This window comes from Macaca fascicularis, chromosome 19 (genome assembly GCF_037993035.2).
Source record: "Macaca fascicularis isolate 582-1 chromosome 19, T2T-MFA8v1.1".
Lineage (NCBI taxonomy): Eukaryota > Metazoa > Chordata > Mammalia > Primates > Cercopithecidae > Macaca > Macaca fascicularis.
In genome coordinates this window covers 38,849,965-38,876,107 of record NC_088393.1, presented here as the reverse complement: position 1 = coordinate 38,876,107, position 26,143 = coordinate 38,849,965, and the positions used below count along the sequence as shown (strand labels likewise).

General features: G+C 42.7%; 1 protein-coding gene and 1 long non-coding RNA gene across 2 annotated transcripts; one reads left to right on the top strand and one right to left on the bottom strand.

Moving 5' to 3' along the window:
- Positions 1-8,494: 8,494 nt before the first annotated feature.
- Positions 8,495-25,166, top strand: LOC135968649 (uncharacterized). The gene is made up of 3 exons (XR_010583559.1): positions 8,495-8,670; positions 21,131-21,234; positions 21,530-25,166. It is a non-coding gene; the product is annotated as an uncharacterized lncRNA (long non-coding RNA).
- Positions 8,619-12,123, bottom strand: LINC03103 (long intergenic non-protein coding RNA 3103). Its single transcript, XM_015441071.4, is given in 3 exon segments — positions 8,619-11,458; positions 11,461-11,668; positions 11,981-12,123. Coding segments are annotated over 3 exon segments (681 nt in total). The 5' UTR covers positions 12,043-12,123; the 3' UTR covers positions 8,619-11,047.
- Positions 25,167-26,143: the final 977 nt, after the last annotated feature.

Genomic DNA, 26,143 nt, shown 5'->3' with positions numbered 1-26,143 from the left:
GGATTACAGGCGTGAGCCACCGCGCCCGGCCGATACACAGTTTCTCTTTCCTGGGACACCTCTCTGAATGAACATGTTAGCTCCTCGGATATAGAACAGGTACCCATGCAAGTTCTAACCTTTGTTCGTGGAGCAACCCGAGGAAACAGGTGTTTTAGCCTCGGTGTTCAGACCGTTCAGTTTCTGTAGGCCCTGTTGATGCTTTGGAGAGACACGTCCTTGTGCTTATTTTTTCTGATCTAGTAGTAGACAGAATTGTACACAGAAAGAGATACTCTTGCTTATAGCTGTGTGTGTGTGTGTGTGTGTGTGTGTGAACCTGAGCTACTGTGTGACACCAATGGCCCAGGGATGTTTCCTGTTGATACTGGCACGTCAGGGCCCCCGTGTCTGATGGCAGGTCTTTTCCCAGTTGCCCTGAAGCCATGTAGCAAGTTAACAAGCCCTCACCCCAGTGTGTCCAGAGATACCTGCCAACCATTCTGTTCAGAGGAGAGATCTAATGGAAAACATAAATGCCCAGTGGCAGGGGACACCGGCACTGGCTCCTTAACATCATCACCTGCTCTTTACTGTAAATAGGGACAGACAAGATCCACAAGACCAAAGACAAAAAACCAAGGAATGTTACACTCTAGCTTCTGCTGTGCCGTGTGGACCTGAAGGGTGGCTCCCTATCCAATACTGGTAGATGGGGCACAGGAAACCAGCAGTCCTGGAGGCTTTGGGGTCTGGAATGAGAGACCAACTTCTCTGATGGGTTTCTGCAGCATTCTGGTGGTGATGAGTTTCCAGTACATCCAGCATTCAGGTTGTTGGCTATGGTGTTCAGTATCCACGGGTCCATCTGTCGGCAGACCCAGCATGGAGCCTCAGTCACAGGCAAGCCCCAGCAGGAAGTCTCAGCCTGGCTGGGGAGCAGGGCCCCTGGGAGCAAGCAAGGGGTTTGGGCCAAATTTCTCCACGTGTAAGCATAAACGTGACCTTATTTCCATGAGTAGCCCAGCATTCCGCTTATGCCTGGCTTGCATGGATTTGGCGGAAGCCCTTTGATTGTAAACCTCTTGGGAACACTGGTTGGCGTTATTGGCAATTTATAAGAAAGGTTCAGCAGAATGATGACAACAATGGCTAGTGGCTTGTTCAGCAAAGCAATAGCTACATGATCTAAGTCTACAGCTTCCAACAGAAAGAAATTCCACTCCCAGGTAACCGTGCCCTTCTCATTGTGAGCATTTAGTACTGCTGAGAACCTTGACACTTCAATGTGGTTAGTTTAACATTTCTGGTTCACCACAGGCCTACTCATGTTTTCCCAGCATGACCTCCCAATGGAGAAAAACCCAGCTTTTTTTTTTTTTTTTTTAAAGATAGGGTCTTGCTCTGTTGTTCAGGCTGGAGTGCAGTGGTACAATTTTGGCTCACTGCAACCCCTGCCTTCTGGGCACAAGTGATCCTCCTACCTCGGCCTCCTGGGTAGGTGAGATTACAGGGGTGCACCACCATGCCTGGCTAGCTTTTGTACGTTTTTGTAGAAATGGTGCTTTACCATATTGCCCATGTTTGTCTGGAACTCCTGAGCTCAAGCTATCCTCCCACCTTGGCCTGCCAAAGTGCTGAGATTACAAGCACGAGCCGCCACATGAGGCCAGAACCCAGCTTTTGTAATCTTCCTGAACTAACATCTTCATTGCCGTGGTGAATAACCGACTTCTCCCATGCAGGCTGGGGCAAGTGTGTCTCCAACAAGGCCCAGCCCATTGAACATCTGAGGTTGGGAAATGGCGAACGAAGAGTAAATTGTGATCCCAAGGACAGCCCCATTGGATCTGCTTGCTGGAGCTGAGCATGCTTCTGTTTAGAGATCTAAATGGCATGGCCTTGCCTTGTGTCTTGCTGCATAATAAATTGTAGCCCTCACATTAACCGGTCAGGCTTCAGTGATAACCAAAGTGCAGCCTGCCGGTGGGACCCTGATCAATAAGACTTTCTATTTATAGGATTGTTACAAATGGAAGTTTTATTTAAATGAGACGGTGCTGAGGAGTACACAGAAGATCGATCGGATAAATAAAATACAGTAAAAGAGTTTAATTTGGGTTTGATACGCAGCTCACACACACACACACACACACAGGCTGACACACGAATTCACAACCACACTGAAGGGAAAGGTTAGTGCCCTGCCAACACCCCTACGATAATCAAACCATGACAACGCACTGGGCAGAGGCAGGATGTTAGCAAAGTGAAATATGAAATTGAAAGAAAGCAGGAGGAGGCACAGTGGAAAGTTGATCTAGGGTCTGAAGGAAGCTGGGCTTTCAGCCTTCCTTGCAGACCATCTTGCTGTGTGGCCTTGGAGAAGCCCCTCTCTTCTCTGGAGCTCCATGTATCGGTCTAGAAATGAGCCCACTCAGCTCTGACACTCCATGATTCCCTGGAAGAGACACTATTGTAAAGGAGCAACGACAAAAGAAGAAAGAAACTTGCTGTCTCGTCCACCTCTAATCTATTGCTGTTCCCCAGACAGCCAGGGTTTGAGGTTTTGAACCCAGGGAGACTGGGTTTTAAACACCAGCTCCTTCAGGACCGCGCAACCTTGAGTAAGCAGGGTGAGAAGGTGACATTTAGAGACTCGAAGCGTGGGGCTTCATTCAGCCTTCCCTACCAGAGCGCAGGGCTCCCTCACCTTCCTCCCGGGCTCTTGTTATCATCTGGTGGTGAGGATGGTGAGTGGTGCCTCCACTTGTAGAGCACCTGTGTGTGTAAAAGGAAGTTAGCACTTTGGGAGGCCAAGACGGGCGGATCACGAGGTCAGGAGATCAAGACCATCCTGGCTAACACGGTGAAACCCCGTCTCTACTAAAAAATACAAAAATCTAGCCAGGTGAGGTGGCGGGTGCCTGTAGTCCCAGCTACACGGGAGGCTGAGGCAGGAAAATGGCGTAAACCCGGGAGGCGGAGCTTGCAGTGAGCTGAGATCCGGCCACTGCGCTCCAGCCTGGGCGACAGAGTGAGACTCCGTCTCAAAAAAAAAAAAAAAAGAAAAAAATGAAAGGAAGTTAGGCTTGCAGAGTGCCTGGTCATGGCTCGGCACAGAGATGAATTCATGGCCCTGGGGCTTGGCTGCACTCCCCAGAAGTGGGTAACAAGGGGTACCCGTGGCAACAAGAAAGCTCAGGTTGTCCAGCTGCCAAGGTCTGATCCCAGACACCACCCGTGTCAGCCTGGCAACTCCCATGCCCATCTGAGCAGGAAAAGTGGCAGCAGCCAGGCATGGAGAGAAGGCTGACCCCAGGCACGCAGGTGAGGTGTTGCATTGCCAATTGTCAGCTGGACTGAAGGACAGATCTGGCAGCAGCCACAGCCGCATTGCCCACAACGTGTCCCGTAGCTTCCTGTGCTGTTTTTCTCAGTTCACGTGTACTCTGTAGTGGCAAGGGAATGTTGTATTTTATTGCTGTATTTTATCAACACACAATTATTTCAGGACTTAGATTTCTCTCCAAAAAATGGATTAATGTTTGATGACCACGTGAGGCCATCGTGACCCAGGCTGGGAAGATGCTTGTGCAATGCAACACGGTGAAAGTCCCTGCCTCCAGGGCAGGGTTTTTAGTTTTTTATCTGGGGTAGGAGAAGATGAGATACTTGGATCCCTCTTCAGCATGAATTTATTTGCTACAGTCTTGGGAAATGAAGTTTATCTTTTTAATACCATAGACAGACTTCATCATGCATATTAGAAGTTCACCAGGTATTAGGTAATTTAGACCATAAATTCTCCTCAAAGTGACCCATCATCTCGGTATTTATATTTTTCCTCTGAAAAGACGGGAGGCATAAAAGCAAGCTTTGTAGTTTTATATCTGTCAGCTTGTCACATAAATATCTCAGTAACTACTGATCTTATCATCATAAAATTTCCATTTGTATAGTTAGACATGTCATGTTGGCCAGTTACACAAAAAGTTAAGCACACGCAACACTCAACCCCATTTGGGGCCAGCTCTCATCTTGATGACTCTCTGTGTAGTCCAAGGAGAGGCCTAGAGTGGACTAGGCTGGAAACAAGCTCCATCCAACAACAGAGGAAAGACCAAGCAGAAAAAGCCCCATGAGGCTTCCGCTCCCCTCTCCTGAGGGTGTTCACGCCATAGTGCTGATGGCGTGAAGTCCCCTAGAATGAAGGATGCCTGGATGCCTTCTCTAAGGGCAGCAGTGAGGAAGGCTGGCAAACATAGTTCAGGTCCTTTGTGACCTTGATGGCAGATCAGGATTTAAGCCCATTTCCAGGTGCACAATGTTAGCAGGGTGGGGTGGGAAAAAGATGAGATGAACTGTTTTTGTTGTTTTGGAGACAGGTTCTTGCTCTGTCTCCGAGGCTGGAGCGCAGTGACTTGATCATAACTCACTGCAGCCTTGACCTCCTGGGCTCTGGTGATCCTCCCACCTCAGCCTTCTGAGTAGCTGCACACGCTCACATTACCATGCCTGGCTAATTTATTCTTTTTTATTTTTTGTAGTAACAGGGTCTCACTATCTTACCCAGGTTGGTCTCAAACTCCTGGCCTCAAGATATCCTCCTGCTTCTGCCTCCTAAAGTGCCGGGATTACAGACATGAGCCACACTGACCAAGATAAGACTAATTTTTTTTCCTTTCTTTCTTTCTTTCTTCCTTTTTTTTTTTTTTTTTTTGAGATAGAGTCTCACTCTGTTGCACAGGTTGGAGTGCAGTGGCACAATCTTGGCTCACTGCAACCTCCACCTCCTGGGTTCTACCAAATCACCTGCCTCAGCCTCCCGAGTAGCGAGGATTACAGGCATGTGCCACCATGCCTGGCTAATTTTTGCATTTTTAGTAGAGATGGGGTTTCGCCATGTTGGCCAGGCTGGTCTCAAACTTCTGACCTCAAGTGATCCACCTGCTTCCACCTCCCAAAGTGCTGGGATTGCAGGTGTGAGTCACTGAGCCCAGCCATAGTTTTGAAACAAGTGTTTATTTATAACTGCTAGTGTCACCCACTGTATGGCTCAGGTGACAGACAAAGCCCCTGTCCCCCAGCAGCCCTGGGCCTAATATGGGAGACAGTTCCAGTATCCAGGGTGATAGCAGAGACAGATACAAGACAACTTACGGACACAGGGCAGCAGCAACATTACCTTTGCTGGGAGACTTGCAAGGGCAGGAATCAGCGAGGTGTCAACACTCTAGGGCATGAAAGCTCCACTTGGTTTTTGGACTCTAGAGAGGACTGGATATTCCTATCTATTGAATATGACTATTTATGTTTCCATTTACTACTTACGGGTCACTAGCTGTATGCTGGGCCCTATGCCAGGGTCAAAGATGTGGTAAGAACTGAGGCCCATGCAACCCCTGACCTCCCAGAGCCTACAGTCTAATTGAGGGGAGGAGGATGAGCCGTGAAACCAAATGTCACGCAGATAACTTTGTCTAATATTAGACACTAATATTCTAAGTGAAGTAACTTAGGAATAGAAAACCAAACGTCGTATGTTCTCACTGATATGTGGGAGCTAGGCTACGAGGCTGTAAAGGCGTAAGGATGACGTAATGGACTTTGGGGACTTGGGAGGAAGAGTGGAAAGGGGGCAAGGGATAAAAGACAACAAATATGGTGCAGCGTATACTGCTTAGGTGATGGGTGTACCAGAATCTCACAAATCACCATTAAAGAATTTACTCATGTAACCAAATACCACCTGTACCCCAGTAACTTATGGAAAAACAAAGTAAAATAAATAAGGCTGGACGCGTTGGCTCATGCCTGTAATCCCAGCACTTTGGGATGCCAAGGCGGGTGGATTATGAGGTCAGGAGATCAAAAGCATCCTGGCCAACATGGTGAAAACCCGTCTCTACTAAAAATACAAAAATTAGCTGGGTGTGGCAGCACGCACCTGTAATCCCAGCTTCTCGGGAGGCTGAGGCAGGAGAACTGCTTGAACCTGGGAGCCAGAGGTTGCAGTGAGCCACTGCACTCCAGCCTGAGTGACAGAGTGAGACTCTGTCTAAACATATATATATATATATATATATATATATAGACAGATTGACTATCTAAAATGCACAAGGGACACTTAGGTATTGTCAGGGATCATAAGGATGAGACCAAGTCCCCAGTCTTAAAGAATTTATTACCAAATAAAGCAAAATAAGGTACATTCATAAAAAAAGCCTTCATCTCCAGGGCAGAGGAGAGCTCACATACTAATTAACGCGTGTGAAAGCATTTCACATACACAGTGTGCGGTATGTGTGTTTCAGCCTACATTGCAGCCTGATGCCATTGCTAAATAAGCTCCACCCTGCTGGGGACACATAGAGCTGTAGACTCCAGAAGGCCAACCTCGCCCCTGGTGACATGAGAGTAGAGCGAGCAGTGAAAGCTGAAGCCTCCAAGGGCATGCACTAAACTACACTGTGGTGGGAACAGTATTGCAGTTGGGGCATTGGTCTTGGGTCCATTTAAAACAAACTTCTTTAAAGGTGACTTTGACTGAAATGGGCTCAGCAGAGGACACTGCATTCTGAGAGAGGGCAGGTGAGACTCAGCGGTCGGGATAAGGCAGAGCTGACTGAGGATGGGGCTGCGTGACGGAAAAGAAAACAGGGACTGGAGTGGCCTGGGTATATGATTCTGTGACTTTTTGTTGTTTCTTATTTTTTATTATAATTATTATTATTAATTTATTTATTGAGATGGAGTTTCGCTCTCATTGCCAAGGCTGCAGTGCAATGGCGTGATCTTGGCTCACTGCAACCTTTGCCTCCCAGGTTCAAGTGATTCTCCTGCCTCAGTCTCCCAAGTAGCTCGGATCACAGGTGTGCACCACCACGGTGAGCTAAAGTTTTTTGTATTTTTATTAGAGACCGGGTTTCACCATGTTGCTCAGCCTGGTCTTGATCTACTGACCTCAAGTGATCCACCCATCTCCGCCTCCCAAAGTGCTTGTTTCTTGTTCTTTAAAAGTCACCCTTTTGTGGCTTTTTATTTAAGGCAAAAATTATTATCCTTTGATTCTAACCTACAAAATGATTAATAATGGCTATCAAACATTCAGCCTTTACAACATGTTAAGGGACACGGTGCAATGGGCCTCATCAGCCTTCACAACAACTCCCTGAGTCCAACCCCACAGGCCCCACTCACAGATGGGGCACAAAGACAGAGAGCAGCGGGCAGACCTGAGACGCGCAGTGGAACCTTCTGACGCTCTTCCCTGATCTGCACAGTGGCTGGTGCCACCCACAGCTCTCCGTGTGTCCCTCCTGTCTGCCCTGACTGCAGCAAGCTTTGGGGAGGCCACTTGTGCTCAGACGGGATGCGAGATGGCAACACACGTGAAGCCAGCATGGGAATGTCTGAATTTCAGGGAAAAACTGCTTTTCAGAAAGCAGCTCTTATTCTTTCATCAGACAACATTCCTTTGCCTGCGAAGCCCAGAACATCCTCCTCCACCTGAAATCATCCCTCCCTTGAGGATGCAGCCTGAGTTTCACTCTTGCGGGACACGCTGTCCCTGACATCCTCTGCCTCTGGCTGGAGGCAGCATCTCGTCTACTCCCTGATAATGTCCCCACGTTGCATGCAATGACAGTCATTCTTAGAGGCCTGCACTGCCCAGAGAGGCTGTGTTGTTTGCCATTCAGTGTCCTTGAGGCATGACCTAGGCTCTCCTAGGTGAACCTGAGGGACAACAACAGACAGAGATTTGTGGAAGGGACAACTCTGGACAGACCAAGAGCGTTCGTGCCAGGTGTGGAACTCACTTTTGCAGTTCAGATACCCTCAGGTCTCCAATGCACCCCAGGAGCCAATCGAAAACAGTGGACTAGAAAGCTCAAGGCCAGCTGCGATGCCTAGACCCTTTGGTCGAATATGGACCCATCACCCATGAGTAAAGGAAAAGAGAAGCAAAATCAGGATGAGAAAATCAGGACTTCTCAGGTGCAGTCAGAGGAGAAGATCCAATTCTTACAGGAAGTCAACAGAGAATCCCCAAAGGCTACCCCAGCTCCACAGCTCATCTCCCCATCGGAGCATGACAGCAGGAAGCCTTCGCACTTGGTTCCTCTCACAGACATGAGGAAGTTGCATAGAAGGCCCTTTCGAGGTGGTTTGGGACTGATTAGGAGAGGAGTGTGGTTCACCATTAGACTTGGTTCTTTTTCTGAGTGATGCACAGCATTTTAATTCTCAAGCTAATCTTTGATTAACATCCAGGAAATTTGAGCCTTTTAATTAAAAGAAATGGAAGGTTTAAAAAGAAAATAGGTCAATAGGCCTTTCTGAAAGGTGGTCCCAGTGAAGCTAAAGGCTTGCTTTGGAATTTTCAGGTTCCCCAGTGTTAATAGAATTTAGATCACATTGAGAATTTAGATCGCGGGAACAGAAAGCGCTGTCCTTTTTCACTGACCCAATTTGAGAAGTAAAAATTGATCAGCAGACCAGCTGGGCATGCAGACATAGACCACAGCATTTGCATGGACTGTTAAGAGTGTTATTCACAGCTTCTGGCAGAGGAGCTGGGTGCTTCCCTGCATCCAAGACGGCGTGCTTGCAATGTAGGAACCCCTGCCTTCATCACCTGTGCGTGAGAGAGACCTGTTACAGCCTCCAGGGGCGGGGTGAAGCCAGGTAGGAAAATGCATCAGGGCGGAGGAGGGGTTTGTAAGAACATCTGTCAACTCTGCTGCTTAGTAGCACTGTTCCCTGAATCTGTGGAGGGAGGGAGGTAGTGATATGGAAACAGGAATTCCAGGGCCTCTTAACCGTATTCATATTCTGCATTTCCTCCTTCCATTGCCAATGAACTACAAAAAAAAAAAAAAAAAAGTGTGTTACTAAGATTTTAAAAATTAAGATGTAATTAACATAGGATGCATGCACAGCTCTTAGGTGTATAGTTTCACGTATAATATCCATGCAAACATCAGCCTGATCAAGCTCTATGACTTTTCCATGACCCCAGAATGTTCCCTCATGCCTCTTTTTGAGGAGATTCTCTTGAGAAGAAAGTGTGCTCTGTTCTGATTTCTCTCACCACAGCTTAGCCTTCCCTGCTCTGCAACTCCATATGCATTCGATCCTACAGTGTAGACTCTTTGGAAGCTGGCTTGTATGGCTCAACCCATTGTTTTGAGACTCATACGTGGTATTGTGTGTATTCATGGCTTATTTTTTTTTATCACTGAGTAATGGACATTCTCCAGTTAGACCACAGCTGGTTAATCCATTCACATTTTGATGGGCATGGGAAAAGAAAATTTAGAAGACTCTATAAAGGGGAAGAATAAAAACGTATTTTGAGTCAGAATTAATACATTCATTCCACGGATGTTTGTGAAATGCCAGTGCTCTGCTAGAGCTTGTGCTTGGCACTGTGAGTGCAGCTGTGAAGGGAACAGTCAGGCACCGGGGCTCATGCACTTGGACCTAGGAGGAGATGCAGATTATGAACAAGTAAACAGATACATGGCCAAGATGATTTTAGATTGTGATAAATTCTCTGAAGCCAATTCTTTTATGAAAAATAAACCAAAGATTACATTTTTAGGACAGATATTTTGGTAGAGTAGATTAAAAAAAAAAACAAAATTGCTATTAAGATCACGAATATGATAAAAATTTGCGTCAATTTGTGATTTTTCTGCCTTAAACATCTTTATTAACCAGTGAGTCCAGGGTAAAGTGTGAAATCCGCATCTCACATTGACTCTTTCTTCCTTGCCGTGTGTTTTCCTAAGTCTCTTTCCTCTTAGCCTATTACCTCTTGGTATTACAGATACATTTGTAGTTGTTCAATGGAGATTTCATAAAAAATAAAAATCCTGGCTCAGAGAAAGAAAATTAAGAAACATGTGCTGTGGGATTTGAATTATTTCTTGCTAAAACAACCACCACCCTCTCTCTATGCAAGATTCTTGACACAAATATTTTCAAAGGAAGCGATTTCCCTCCTTTCACCATGGGCTGTCTCTCTACAGTCGGCATTGTTCAGAAAGAGGAAGAAGGAGGCACAGGGAAATACTTTAGCATTCTATAATAAAGTAGTTCATGGCACAATTAAAATGATGTAGTAGAACAGTAACATGATATGCTGAATTTAAATAACTGAAGCTGATTAAGGAGGACGTCAGAATTAAATGCTTGATGGAATTGACATAACAGATCCAAGATGGCCTCTCCATGTTTCAGCGGAGAGATGGTGCCAACCATTGATATTTTCCAAGCAAATTTGTTGATAGATAAAACATTTTTATAGACTTTCCATTATTCCTTGTAGCCATCAGCTTTTAATTTTCTCTTTCTAGTTAATATACTTGTGTATAATTTAAACAGAAAACTGTTCTGTTTCATCATAAAAGATTTGCCTGTTACTTTGGGTGTGTAAATCAAGCGGACAGCACAACATTCTTGAACTTGTTTTTTAAGGCATTTGTTGACAACAACAGAAAGGAAGATCACAGACACCGCCAATAAGCGTGGACATCAATTATTTTTTAATTGTATAGGAGTACAGTACACTAATTAAAACTAGTATATCTTGCAATGCCAAAGGCAAAATTAATTATTAATTTTTATTAATATTCAGAAGTAGCACAAGGAATGCATTAATAAAGATTTGGTGGTTGTGACTGAGATCTTGTTTAGCTTTATATTTTAGAAAAAAAAAAAAAGGTTTTCTGGCTCAATCTGAATAAAAAGAAGCTGGCACCGAAGGGATGATCTTTATTGAAATGGAATATGCTCACCAGAGTGGGTATTTAGTGACAGAAGATGAGATGTGGAAGGAGATTATGTGAAAACCCCAAATGCTTGTCTATAATGGTTTGACTTGACAACTCTACAATCACCTGCAAAATTGTTGTTGTTACCTTCGATACTTTTGGTTATTAAATTGAGTATTTTAGTTAAGCCATCTTGAGTTGACATTTAATAATTCATTTAGGAGCTGTGCGCAGAATATTATCCAGCTCACCAAATCCAAGATGAACAAAATTAGTTTTGTGCACTAAAAAGATTTTGACAAGACTCTCTCCTCCTCCCCTCCCTCTCCCCTCCTTCTCGTCTCCTGTTCTCCTCCTCTTCTCCCTCTCCCTTCCCGGCCTCTGCTCCTCTCACAGTTAGAAGCAAGTCTATAAGGCTTTCTTGTCCTACAGGGCAAAAACGGAAGCACATTTATAGTTTTTAGGCTAGGGTCTTTAAGCCCATCTAGGCGCAGTCCTAAAACCGTGTAGGACATAGATAGGTCATTAATCTGTGCTTGCTTTTCTGCAACTGATGGCCTCTCATTTTTAGCAGCCTCTGATTTGAGATCTTTCATGCCCACTTCCTTGAGAAACAATTTTGCCTTTGTAAAGTCTGTACCAGTAAAATCCTTCAATGAAACCCAAAATGTCGACACAGCCAGTGGGAGGGCTGCCTGTGGACACGTTGGCTGGTCAGCCGCAAGCTCTGATACCCCGGAACACATGTCCATTCACCCGGGTGGGCGGCGGTAGAGCCGTCAGACCCACATCCTCCTTTGCCTACCATGTGGGGAATGCTATGCCTCGCACAGCTCAATCCTGCATGTTCGCGAATCTTCAGGGGTGAAAAGGAGAGGAACAGAGCATTCACAGCTACAATGAAGCTATAAGCAGTTGTAGGCAAAACTGTATGGTACAGCATATGCACAGTGCATGCCTTCCCTTCACACCTCGGAAGGCAGCAGGACTCCCCGGCAAGCGCAAGCTGTCACCATTCCCTTGGGAAGGCAGCTCTCTGAAGAATACTTCTTCCACCTGATGGTCCACCTTCCAGAATGCAGCTCCTGGGAAACAGCATCAGGCCAGTCTGGGAAGGCATGTGTTTCCTCGGATGTGTTGGAACCTTTCCTCTGAAAAATAGGAAGAAAAGTGGATCTGATATCATACTAGCAACCTCTCTGATGGGACTCACATGCCTGAGGGTAAAGGTGGTCATGCAGTCAGAATCAGCATTGACTCCAGATAAATGCATGGCCATGTTGGATCATTTCTTCCCGTCGGAGTTTAGAGGGGGGTGAAGGAGGCTGGCTTCATCACACCACACCATAGTGTGTGATGCACCAGCTGCCTGCAGGTGATGTTGAAGACAGCCAGGTGATCTCTGACTCCTAGGACTTTAAATGCTTGGCAGCTCATATCAAGAGAGGTTACTGTCTTGCCTTGTTTTTTTTTTGTTTGTTTGTTTTTTTGTTTTTGTTTTTGTTTTTGTTTTTTTTTAAATTATCCCTCCAAAATCACAGAGATAAATACTGCAATGTAAGGCAGCCATTAGTGAGACATTATGATGAGCTGGTTTACAAAAAGGAGTTTTCATTCATTCATTCAAACAATGAATACTTTTTGAGCACCTACACTATTCTGGGACTTTTGCTAGGCCTGGGGGATTCCAAAATAAATATGAAAGGTAAGTGTATGAGTTAGTTGTTGCTGCATAACAGACAGCCCCAAAACTTGTGGACTTAAGCAGCAATCCTGCATTACCACCTGGATGTCTATGAGTTGGCTAGGACTTGGATGATCTAGAATGGTCTTGACTAAGCAGCTCTGCATCTGGGATTGTTAGGGTGTCTACCATGTCTCTTTCCACCTGTCTCTCACACTTTTTGGACCAGAGAGGTAACTGGGGCATGTTCTCTGCATGGTGATATCAGAGGCATGAGAGGGTCTACTGAAACCCAAGGGCTTCTAAATGCCTCATCCAAAATTGGCACCCTCCTGTCTCCATCTACATTCCATTGGCTAAAAGTAAATCATATAGCCAACCTCAGAGCCCAGAGTCAGAGAAGCATATGCCACCCGCGATGAGGCCACAGCAAGGGTGTGGATGCAAGAAGGTGTGATGGAGGTCAACAGTGACACCTACAGTGGGAAGACATCATTTCCTATTCTTCATGCTGCTGATGGGCACAGGAATGGTGTTTTGGTCCACTAAGGCTGCTTTAACCAAATATTATAGACTGAGTGGCCCACAAATGACAGGCATTTATTTGTTACATTTCTGGAGACTGGGAAGTCCAAGACCAAGGTGCTGGCAGATTCAGTGTCTGGCGAATCAGTTTTCTGGTTCATAGATGGTGACTGCTTGTTGTGTTCTCACATGGTGGAAAAGAAAAGAGATCTCTCTTGGGCCTCTTTTATAAAAACACTAATCCTATGCATGAGGACTCCATCTCCATGACTTAATCACCTTCCAAAGGCGCCACCTCCTAAGGCCAACACCTTGGGGGTGAATTTCCTTATAGGAATTTGGGAAAAACACAAACATTCAGATAGTAGCAAATGATGACTTCTGCCCTGAAAGTATTGGGGGAAAAATTCCCACTCCATTTCGTCTTTCCTGAAGGACAGCTGCTGGGAAGGGTGAAAAGAGTCTGATGTCTATGGGTGTCTTAAGCTATGAAAGATTTGCTATTCCCTGTGGTCTTCCTCAATTTTTCCTTTAGGGACCACAGGGGAAAGATGCTCTTGGCTTCTGCTTCCGTATGGCAGATATCCCTCCCCACAGCAAGTCTACGGCCCGGTTCTGTCTCTGCCCCCAGAAACAATGGGCACGCAGCTGCCTGGACTCAGTGGCTGGAGACTAGGCAGAGGAAGACAGGGAGCCTTGGGCTCTCTGCAGATCCAATCTAGCTCTGCAAACCACCATGCTGATATTTTCATCCATCCTTGACCCTAGGGTCTACTGCTCATTTGTTTGAGGACTCAGAGGAGAAGACCTTTGATTAGCATCCTAGAAGTTCCCAAAGTGTCACGCAGATTCTGTCCTTGCAGAGCTCCCAGGGTGATACAGGGCTTGTCTGGGGATGACACAGGGCCAGGGCCTTGACATCCCTACACACAGAGGTATCCCCCTTACTGAGGTTCACAGGATGTAGCATCTTCCTCCTCTCTGCACCTCAAATATTCCCCAATTAGTGTCCCCGTTGACCTAGTGGGGTGGATCTTCAGCTTCATATCATAATGTGGAAGACAGGTGGTGCTTACATGAGAAAGAGAACAGCAGAGAATTAACACATGATGCAAGCAACTGGATCAATGGAGACATCTCAATTTTATAAATCAGGTCCAGGTTTTTTTGTTGTTGTTGTTGTTTTTTAAATCTTCATCTATGTAGTTTGTCCATCCAGGTAGTAATCTAAGACATTGTCCTGCCTCCAGTCCTACTGCTGGTGCCCCAGCTCTTCTCTGCACTAGCTCTCATGCTTTCCGCATCTCTGTCCACTCACCTGCAAGATGCAGGTGAAGACAAGACCCCCTCTTCACATGACTGTGAACCTCCATGAGATCCAGTGGATGAGAAGTTCTCAGCACAGCACAGGGCACACCAGAAGACAGATGGGCCGCGAGTTTCATTATCGACCTAGAGTACACATTCTTTGAGGTAAAGGCTGACAGAGACTCAAGTGGCGTCCTCCCCCAAACAGATGTGGACCCTGTTAATCGTGGTCTTTCATCTTTGCTTACAGTTATGTGACACTGCTTCTCTAAGCAGATTTGGGGAGAGATTTGTTTTCATAAATCATGTTTATATGTTACTGAAGCTTTGTTTACTCATTTAAGAACAAGTTAAGGGCATTGGGGTACATGTCTGTGGGGACAGATGGGTGGGGAAAGGAAGCATTTGGAGGAGTTCTTTGATACACACAAAAAGGTAAGAACTGACCCAAGAACCTGGCTTCAAAGTCAGATGTCGGGTTATTTCACTGTGGGACACACTGAGGGCCAGCCTCAAAGCAGGCCTGCGTAAGGATCTTCTCCCAGATCCTAAAATTGTGCAAGTCCATGAAAATCCCATTTTGATTACATCAAGAATTTCTGGCAGAAGTATTTCTGGTACCTAACCTTAAACCGGAGGATATTGCATTGGCGGTGGCTGCACTGAAAGCACGAAGCCTCGGAAGTGGGACAGCTGTTGGAAATCAGATGTTGTCTAAGGGAGTTTATTATGCTCCCTCTACACTGCTCACCCTTGGCAAGAGCCACGTGAGATCCTTTCACCAATGAGGATGTGTTTCCTCTCTAGGGCTTCCTGAGGCACCTGCAGGGCCAGGAGAGTCCCTGAATATTCAGAATATGCAGAAACTCCTCTGACAAGCAGCTTTGCTTAAGCAGAGAATGTGATGGTGTCCAAGGTGACTTGGATAAACTTTACACTCACAGAGAAGGCTCTGAGCCTTCTTCCAGCCTGTGGGCATTAACCTGAACCACATAACTGTATTTTTTTTTTGAACTGTTTATACTTTTCTACTTTAGATATGTACTCACATGCAGAAAATAAATCCCTATTTTATTTTTTGTCAAAACCCAGTTTACTTGTTATTTTCTTTTTAAAACGTCCCTGACAACTCCACTGGTCACTTCCATATGAATTTCAACTCTGTTCTCCATTCACACCTCTCTGGCATCACCAGCTTGTGATGGTGGTGATGTCGTCTGACTCCTGGCTAGAGACCCACGAGTACCCTGAGACAGCATGTATGTCTTCTTCTTTATGTATTTCCAGTGCCCAACCAAAGCCACTGGTTCCGAAATAGTTTCAGAGCAGGCAGGGCTGAGCTGAAGGAACACATCCAGCATGGGTCTAATTATTGGAACAAGTAACTGGATTGGATTAACCACTAGCACGTTAACCACCTGATGAGAGTGAGTTGACTAATCTTACCATCTTATATATAATTGAGAGTAGCTTCTGAATAAGAGGTGAGAAGAGCGTCTCTGCTATTCTTGGGGGCATAAGAGAGGCCTTGTTTATTAATCCAACCATAATCATTGGTGATCTACCTTGTGCAAGGCCCTGTCATAGGCACAAGTGATAGGTTTATCACTAGTAATAGTATAATTGTTACAGCAGGTAGCTAGTCAGACAGGAACAGGGCAGGAGAGTCCCCTGACCCCCTCTCTCTCTCCCTCACCAATCAGGAATGTCAGGCAACCATCAAGTGATGGTGAGGCAGTTGTTAAGCTATCTCTCTAAAATAATTGGTCACAGCCAATGCCAGGGAAAGGCAGTCTCTCAATACACAGAAACACCTGCAATTGCTGATCAGCAGTTCCCGATGAGATCTCAGGAGCCAGGTAAGCGGGCTCAAGCATGAACACTAAGAGGCAAAATGGCGGAGTTTAACTGGTATAACATTTGGACTGGTAAAGGAAGAACGCCTCATGTGAGCATGCGTACAACTCCTGTAAATGCACCACGCATGCGGCCTCTCCCCAGTGCTACTGGGCCACTGCGCATGTGCACAGCCCACCCCACGGGAATAATCAGGGGAGAAGTTTTTAATAAATTTTCACTCCTTCTCTAAACTTGCCTCAGTCTCTCACTCTGCTCTTCGTTTGGATTCTTTCTTCTGAGGAGACAAGAATTGAGGTTGCTGCTGATCCGTATGGATTCACCGCCTCTTACATACTTTGGTGCTGTGTGACTGGGGTACGTTCAGCTGGTAACATAACTAGGAAGTGGTGTATAGTCATATGGGTGGAAAAAAAATATGAATAAAATTCCATCCTCATGGAGCTTACATTCTAATGACGGGGAAACTACCAAACTACCAGACAGATCACATATTAAGTGTTGTAAGAAAAATAAAGTAAGGCGGGGTTACAGAGAGAGTCACGGGGACAGAGCATTGCAATATCGAAAGATGGATAAAGGACCCCATATAGACTGCGACATTCGAGCACACTACATAAAGGATTGAGGGAACTGACCATGCAGGTAGTGGGGAAGAGCATTTTTCAAGCAGAAGCAATGGCATATGCAAAGGCTACAAAAATATTAAAGAAAGCTTTTTGGGTAGAGGGAAAATGACACTAAATTGAAACAGATCTATAAAAAGGGTAAGTGCCAGGGAAAGGCAGTCTCCCGATGGACAGAAACACCTGAAACTGGTAATCAGCAGCTTCCTGATAAGATCTCGAGAACTGGGATCCTATAAGATTCTTGATAAGATTCTGTCAATTCTTGATAAGATCAAGAATTGGGCAAGTGGGCTTAAGCATGCCCACTAAGAGGCAAAATGGCAGAGTTTAACTGGTATAACTTTCGGACTGGTAAGGGAACAATGCCTCACGCCAGCATGCGTACAACTCTAGTAAGCATACTGTGCATCAACAACTCCAGTAAACACACTGCCAGAAAAGGCTAATAAGTAAGTAATCATAAAACAGGTTTTCAATTTTTTTTTAGATAGTATAACTTTAGAAAGATATAGATATAGATAGTAGTGTAGTTCAAAGTATCTGCAGAATTAAAATGTCTGGACCCAATAGCACAATGGATAGGAGGATGGGAAGGAGAAGGTGGAAGATACTATTTTAAGGTTTTTGTGTTAAACGTGAGGTAACATAATAGTATTTCAAAGTAGCCTTTAAAGAAGTAAAGGTACACATGGCAAGCCACAAACAATTGCTGAAAAATTGAACAAAAATATATACCTGATAAGTCTAAGGTAAAAATAAAATGGAATACTAAAAAATCCTCAATTGATTCAAAAGATGGTAGGAAAAGCAGCAAAGAACAGATGGGAGAGACAGAAAACAAATACTGAAATGGTAGACTGAAACCCTACCATATTAATAATTATAGTAAACATAATAGTCTAACATACTGATTAAGAGCCAGAGATGATCAGACTTGATGAAGAAACAAGACCAAATACATGCTTAATGTTTCCATGTGAAAATTCCTCCTCTGTGTTTTGGGAAATTTTTAAATTTCAGTCAAGAAATTGGGAAAACAAAAAAAGTATAAATCGGGTGCAAATTCAAGCTAAACAATAAATGTAGACATTTCTTTTAATTACTTTCAAAGGCAAAAATCGCAACTACTTTTGCACCAACCTAGTAGTTTTAAGGAATCCACTGATGTCAACTCAAAAGCATGAACAGGAACCACTGATGTTCAGAGTCTAAGGTTAAGATAAACATTTACAGAAACCAGGGAAGGAGCAGGCAGGAGAATAACCATAACCTCCTCAGTGAGTCTCAGTCATAGCTCTTGCCAGGCTGTAAACACATGTTTGTGGAATACTCTGAAATAAGATTAGAAACTGATCTAAAACCTGAATTGCAAAAAGAATATCAATTTCATTAGCAGAAATCAAAATCAAGGCAAGCACATAAAATATTTTTATTGTTAAAAGATGATATAATCTGATATGAAGAAACATGTGCCCTAAAGACCATTTACAAATGCTTTCCAGTACCCTCTTGGCCATTCAACCAACATCAGTGCAAAAATGAATGAAAAATTTCCACATTTGTAAGATTTGTCATGAAAAAAGAGAAAAAACTAGTGTATAGGACAATTAATGCTTTGTGTATTTCAATTTTTTAATGATCCCTTTGGGGTATTAATTTTTGTGGTATTATTTTTCAAAATTTTCAATGATTTTTGCATGGAATTTATTTTACGTTAATATTCACCTTTAAAATATTTTCCATTCTCAAATGTCTATGTCAGGTGGAGATTACTTTTATGTTACTGAAAAAAAAAAAAAAACTACCTACAAATGGGTACTTTAGCAAAAAGGTGTTATGAAAAATACAGAATAATGTAATTGAAGGAATTCCCAAGATTTCCTTGGAATTCTATTTTTTTGTTTCTGAATACCAAAGATCAATATATAGCTACAGAAAACTTACTTTAAAAATAAATACATGAATGGTTTAAAAGAAAATGATAGGAGAAAGTATACCATGCAGAAACTAATTATGAGACTGGCATTACTATATTAATATAAGACAAAGTAGACTTAGGTGCAATAACTATTACCAGAGATAAAAAAGACATTTCATAAGGACATAATGCTCAAATCTCAATATAATTATAATATATATATATGTACATCTAACAAACTTAAACATGTATGCACCAAAAAATCCTCAAAGTACTAAAGCAAACATGGTAGAATTAAAAGGGAAAAAAAGACAAATACAAAATATAGTTGAAGATTTCAACAGTTCTCTTACTAATTAATAGAAAGAATGTAAAATCTATAAGGATACAGAAATCCTGGACAAAACTGTCAATCAGTGGGACTTAATTGACATGACATCTATTGAACACTTCACCACTTCACCCAACAGCAGCAAAATGCTTTTCTTTTCGATGACACGTAGAACATTTGCCAAGATAAACAACATCGTAAGCCATTAGAAAAAGTGTACCTACATTCAAAAGGATTGAAATCATACAGGATATATTTCCAAAATAAAAAAAAAATTAGCAGTAAACAAAGAGATCTAAAAATCCCCAAATGTTTGGAGAAAATATTTCTGGGAATCTCATGAATCAAAAAAGAAGTCACAAGAGGAAATCCAAAAGAGTTTGAACTGAGTGAATATAAAACACAACATACATATTCATCTGATGCAGTTAAAGCAATTCTTTAGAGGAAAATATATAGCCTTATATGCTTAGATTAGAAAAAAAAGGTCTAAAATAAAAGATATAGGCTTATATCTTAAGAAACTGGAAAATTCAGGAAAATTAAAGCCAAATAAGTAGAAAAAAAAATAAACAAATTAATAAAATATGAATCTACAAAACTATAGAAAAAAATCAATGAAACCAAAGTTGTTTGACTAGATTAATAAAATCAACAAAATAAATATAAACTGAACAAAATAAAAGAGAAGACACAGATGGAGGGTAACAGTAATGAAAGAGGGTACATCCCCTTTTTAATGTTGATCTTCTATCCACATTTAAAAGATACTAAAGGAATAGTGTGAGACAGTTAATCTAAATAATTTCAACAAATTAGAATAAAAGACACCAAAAGTTATACATTACCAAAGACACAAGAATAGATACAGAATTTAAATAGCCCTATATATTATCAACAACAACAACAAAGTAATTAAACAACTTATCACAATGAAAACAACAAATCCAGATGGATTCCTTGGTGAATAAACCAAACATTTAAAGAAGTATTTTTGCATCTTGCATGAGAGTTGAATTCCAGTCTGCATAGATTCTTAGTTCCAAGCATCAGAAATAAAGTCAGACTAATTTAGGATTAAAAAAAAAATACCAAAAAGATTTTGAGTAACCTTTCTATCCAGAAGGCTTGTAGAGCCAGGTATGGCAATTGTGGACTGAGAAGGACATCCCACTTACCTCCAGAGAGGTGCCACAGTCACACAACTGAGTCCAGACACCACGGCCTATACTGCCAACACCACAGACACCACACTCCTATCACTGGTGTTTTCATTATGCTATTGGCGCCTCAGGAAGTAAGGCGTGGACAGTTTGCTGCCACCACACTCTGCAGAATGGATTTCGTGAAGTCCCCACTTTATTTCTTCATTAAGGTTTCATTTAAAGACTCATGTCTTTATTCCTTCTTTTCAGTAAAAGATAGAAAAATATTTGAAAATATTGATCTCTATAAAGGCAGGTGGACTTTGTCTCATAAAGAAGTGTGATCTGATGCTGGGACAATTGTAATAGCACATGTCTAATAATGCGTGTAAATTAAAAATGAAATCACATCTGATCAAAATTGCCCTAAAAATTCTTAAATCATCCAATTTTCTGTTCATGTAGAGGTATGTCAATTTTCAATAAATCCAACAGAGATACTTTTTCTCCAGAGTTGGAATAAATTGTTGCTACTTCCGCTGAGCCTCAGATGATGTAGCTGACTTGCATTGAGGTCATATAATAGAAAATCTGTATGTATATATTTGTTTATTTAAGAACCCTGTGCTCACACAAGGGTGGTAAGATGCTCACACTACAACCGACTAAGAGAATGACAAATATTACCAGCCACTCCACTTAAAATATTATTTTTATTTTCCCTCTTCTTTCTCCTCTCCCACCACCACCCATACCCTCCTCCTGCTGTCTCTCCTCCCCCTCCTTCTCATCCTTCTCCTCCTCCCAAAGAATACCATTAGTTTGTTGCTTACATGATGGGATTCAGCTGTTTGTCTGCAGCTTCCTGACAGCTGGGGCAGAGATTTTATCAACATTTTCTTACATCACTCTTTTGCATCAGTTCCTAAAAGTTCAGAAAAAAAAAAAAGTTGACCTTTTCCTTCTACAGATGGTCAAGCTGAGGCTCAAAGAAGAGTGAGGCTTGCGGAAGCAATAGAGCTGGGCTGTGGCTGTTGGTACTGGAACCTAGACTGCCTCTTAATGCATCTTCCTGTACGTATTTTCTTTCTTCCAGGAGTCCAGACTTTCAGACAAGGAGCTGGACTCTCTTGGCATTAAGAGTTCGACAAAGCCATTGTTCTGAATCTGTTCTCTGCCTCCCAGCCCTGTGATAAGAATATCCTAGAAACTGGATTTTTCTATAAAAAACATTTCCCCATGTGGACTGTGTACATTCTGCCTCAAATTCTCTTTGGCAGTTTCACAGTTTAAAAATACTTGAGGATCTCTTTAACTTTGTTTCTCCTTCTCATTGTAAAACTTCACTTTTCACTTGTGTTTCCTCCAGGAACACCCTCCACCCGGCTGGAGCAATGCAGCGCTCTCTTCCCTCTTCTAATTCCTGATTTCCTCCATGCTCAACTGCCATTGGCAACATCTTTTCAAACCCCATGCTTGGATTCGTTCTCTTCAAACCAAATCCAAAGTATGAAGAAAGAATGTAAACCTTTTTCTACATTTTTTTTTTTGCAAACCCTTATTATATTCAAATATGAAAACATCTATCTAAAACATCTGGAAAATCATCCCTGATTTCCTAAAAAATAGATACATCAGCTAGACCACAGCTCCAGGAGACCTACTGCAGGTTAGATGTAGGGAAAAAAAGGTATGTGGAATAATCGGAGGTTAACCTAAATAATGGATAGAAATTTCTGACACTACTATAAGTTTTCCCCCCTGGGACTCAGGTGCAGAGGTTTGAGTTCATTGTACTCTTCAATTTATAACACATTGTCAACATTGATCTATGCAAGATCCCATGGTTTTGTTTATTTATTTATTTGAGATAGAGTTTCACTCTGTTGCCCAGGCTGGAGTGCAGTGGCACGATCTTGGCTCACTGCAACCTCCACCTCCCGGATTCAAACAATCCTCCCACCTCAGCCTTGCAAGTAGCTAGGACTCCAGGCATGCGCCACCACACCCAGCCCATTTTTTTGTATTTTTAGTAGGGACTGAGTTTCTCCATGTTGACCAGGCTGGTCTCGAACTCCTGACGTCAGGTGATCCACCCACTCCAGCTTCCCAAAGTGCTGTATTCCCAGTACAGGTGTGAGCCACCACACCCAGCTAATTTTTTTTTTTTTTTTTTTTAAGTAGGGACAGGATTTCACTGTGTTGGCCAGGCTGGCCTTGAACTGCTGGCCTCAGGTGATCTGCTCACCTCAGCCTTCCAAAGTGCTGGGATTACAGGCATGAGCCACCATGCCCAGCCAGATTCCTTGGTTTTGATTTGTCTACTTATTTATTTTCTTTTAACCCAATTCCCTTCCCTCTGTAGACAATCACTGCAGTGTGTTTAATGCTTATCTGTTCTTTAGCATGTGTTATTTTCTTTGAGATAGGGTCTTGTTTTGTCGTCCAGCCTCAACCTCCCGGGCTCAAGCAATCCTCCTGCCTCTGCCTTCTGAGTAGTTGGAACTACAGGCACACACCACCACACCTGGCTATTATTATTATTATTATTATTATTATTATTATTCATAGAGACAGATTCTTACTCTATTGCCCAGGCTGGTCTCCAACTCCTGGGCTCAAGTGATCCTCCCAGCTCAGCCTCCCACAGTGCTGGGATTACAGGAATGAGCCACCACATCCAGCCTTGTATGTGTTCTTGACCAGTGTATATTGTTAGTGTGCATGTATTTTAATTGATATAAATGCTAAGTTCCCTATTGCTGTGTGAACATATAATCCATTACTCTGAGTCACTACACATTTTCACATTTTACTTACCTTCCCCATACAGGCTTCCAGTTCCTGCCCCCAACAATTAATATTGTGACCAGCATCCATACTGTGCCTCTTGGGGTCCTCTGTGAGAGCTTCTTGGAGAGACATTTCAAGTGGTAGAATTCCTGGATCATAGAGTATGATGGTTACAATTTTGGGCCACCCAGGCGTCCAGTTCAGGACCAAGGGAGCCTCAGCTGCTGCCAATGGCTCTCAACTGAGTCTTTCTCCAGGGGACTAAGAGAGGTCTTGGCCCTAGGTCCTGGGACTTGCCCCTTTGTATCTGGTGGGGCATGGTAGACAGCTTTGAAGGGTCATCCCAGCTCCAGATTTCCCTGTAAGACAACAGAATAGCTGGGCTGAGCGCAGTGGCTCATGCCTGTAATCCCAGCACTTTGGGAGGCCGAGGCAGGTGGATCACGAGGTCAGGAGGTCAAGACCAGCCTGGCCAATATGATGAAAGCCCATCTCTACTAAAAATACAAAAATTAGCCAGGCATGCAGGTGTGCACCTGTAGTCCCAGCTTCTCGAGAGGCTGAGGCAGGAGAGTCGATTGAATCTGGGAGGCAGAGGTTGCAGTGAGCTAAAGATCATGCCACTGCACTCCAGCCTCAGTGACAGAGCGAGACTTCGTCTAAAAAATAAAAAAGATAATGGAATAGCTGAGGCCTCTGTGGTGAGTGCATTTCAGTTCAACTTCTACCGATTTCACTCCCTTGAATGTTAATTCTGAACATGCTCCCTGGGAAATTTCCTGCATGCACTGCATACTCTGCAACCAACCTGAGTCGCAGATAGTGTATGCACTGAAAGCAGTCATGGCTGCCCTCCAGGGTGGATATGAGATACAGCCAGCACTCCACCAGCCCCACAGAAATGTCCTACCTTCCCTCATCCCTGTGACCACTTGGGATTTTCTAGTAGTCCAGGTTATTTTTTTAACAAATGTTTTAGGCATAAAGTAGTATCTTTATATTTGCAATATATAATGCAAGTATTGTTTCAACTTGCATTTCTTTATTAATGATTTTTGGTCTCTCTTTTTATACTTATTAACTTTTGTAGTTAATAAGTGTAATTTTATAAATTGAACAGAATGGGCGTGGTGGCTCATGCCTGTAATCCCAGCACTTCGAGAGGCCGAGATGGGTGGATCACCTGACGTCAGGAGTTCAAGACCAGCCTTACCAATATGGTGAAACCCCATCTCTACTAAAAATACAAAAATTAGCTGGAAGTGGTGGCTCACGCCTGTAGTGCCAGCTACTTGGGAGGCTGAGAAACGAGAATTGCTTGAACCTGGGAGGCAGAGGTTGCAGTGAGCTGAGATCACACCACTGTATTCCAGCCTAGGCAACAAAGCAAGATTCCACCTAAAAAAAAAAAAAAAGTAATAAAATAATTAAAATAAATAAATAAATTGTCTGAACATCTTATTTGGTATTTTCCTTTTGGGGTTACTGTCTAGGTATTAATGTCTTTTCAGTTGAAAATACGGCAAAATAATCTCCCATTCTGTCATTGGTTTATTAACTTTATCTTGTCCTTCATTGAACCAAAGCCTTAATTTTCACGTGATCAAATCTTTTACAGTTTTTTGGTCTATTGTTTTTATTGTTGAAGTTTTGTTTAAAAAGTCATAAAGACTGTATTCTTTTCTAATAATTATATATTTTTACCTTTCAAATTTACACATCACATGTTCACATTTAATCAACTTTGAGCTCACTTGACTGTTATATTAAGCCAAGATCTTGTTTTATATTTCTCTATAGAGTGGTTTAACTTGCCCTAGATCAGTGCCATTATTTGTTTATTAGTCTATTTTTTCTTTGCCAATGCCACACTGTTCATATTGCGTTGACTTTGTAATATGACTTTATATTTGATACAATTTTTTCCTCTTTGATTTTCTTTGTTTAATTAGCTATTTTGTATGTTTACCAAATTTTAGAGCAATTTTAAAATCAATGTACATTTTAGAGTAAACATCTATTTTTTTTCGAATCCCAACTGGAATATTCATTTAGATTGAATTAAATATATAGATTTCGTATAGGAGAGTTGATCTGCTTATATTGTTATCTGTCAGGATTATTGAAGTATTATTTCCGTATCCTTTATATGTTATTGCTATTATAAATGGTATTATATTTTAAAATTATATGTCCTAATTGCTTATAGTTGATAAAAAGAAATACCACTGAATTTTGTAGTTTGATGTTCTATCCAACATTTCTGCTGAATTTAATTTTCCCATATTTATTGAGAGATAATTGACAAAATAACTTTATCGTTCATTACAAGAATTTTTCTGTTGAGTTTGGATTTTTCTGCTTGTGTGCCTGCTTGGCCGATGATCATGTCATCTGAAAATGATGATGGTTTAAAGCATCGTCCAACCCATTCTCTTCTAACCAGCTCTCTTTTAACTACTGACATTGTGGAAAACCCATACTGCATTCTAATATTTTTTTTCCTCCATACCAAAGTAAATAAATTACCTCTTATTTTTACTTTGCAGAAGAGTTGAGTTATAATTAGGTGTTAAAACTTTCTTTAAGAAAAGTGCAGGATGGAAGCAGGATAAATCCAAACATATTAATATATGCCTTTCAGTACTGTTAGTGACTTCCTCCCAGAGTGTTTCTGTTCCATTAACTCTATCCTGGCCACTCAACGTGACATTTACTCCCAGTTAGGACCCTCAGTCTTAGGCAGCCTCCTGGGTTTCCACTTATTTTCTTGTGCTTCTGCCATGACTATGAGAAGGCCATGCTGGGGACAGTGAGCATGAGAGACTGGTGGAGCTGAACGGCCCCAGCCTGGTCCACCAGGCTAGTCTAGCCAACTTGCAGATGCAGTCATGAGCCAGCCCAACCAAAATCAGTGGAACTGCCCAGCCAAGACCCGCCAATCTTCAGGTCATCCCACAGACATGTGATCTGGATAAATGCTATCGTCCTAGGCATTCAGGTGATTGCATTGTGTGGTTACTAGTTTAGTTACACAGCAATTGCCAATTGCAAATTTGTCACATATTAATGCTCTCTTTAGTCACCATACAAGGTAAGAATTCTGCCAATAGGTATTTGTCACTCGTCACGCTGCTGATAAAGACGTACCTGAGACTAGGAAGAAAAAGATGTTCAAATGGACCCACAG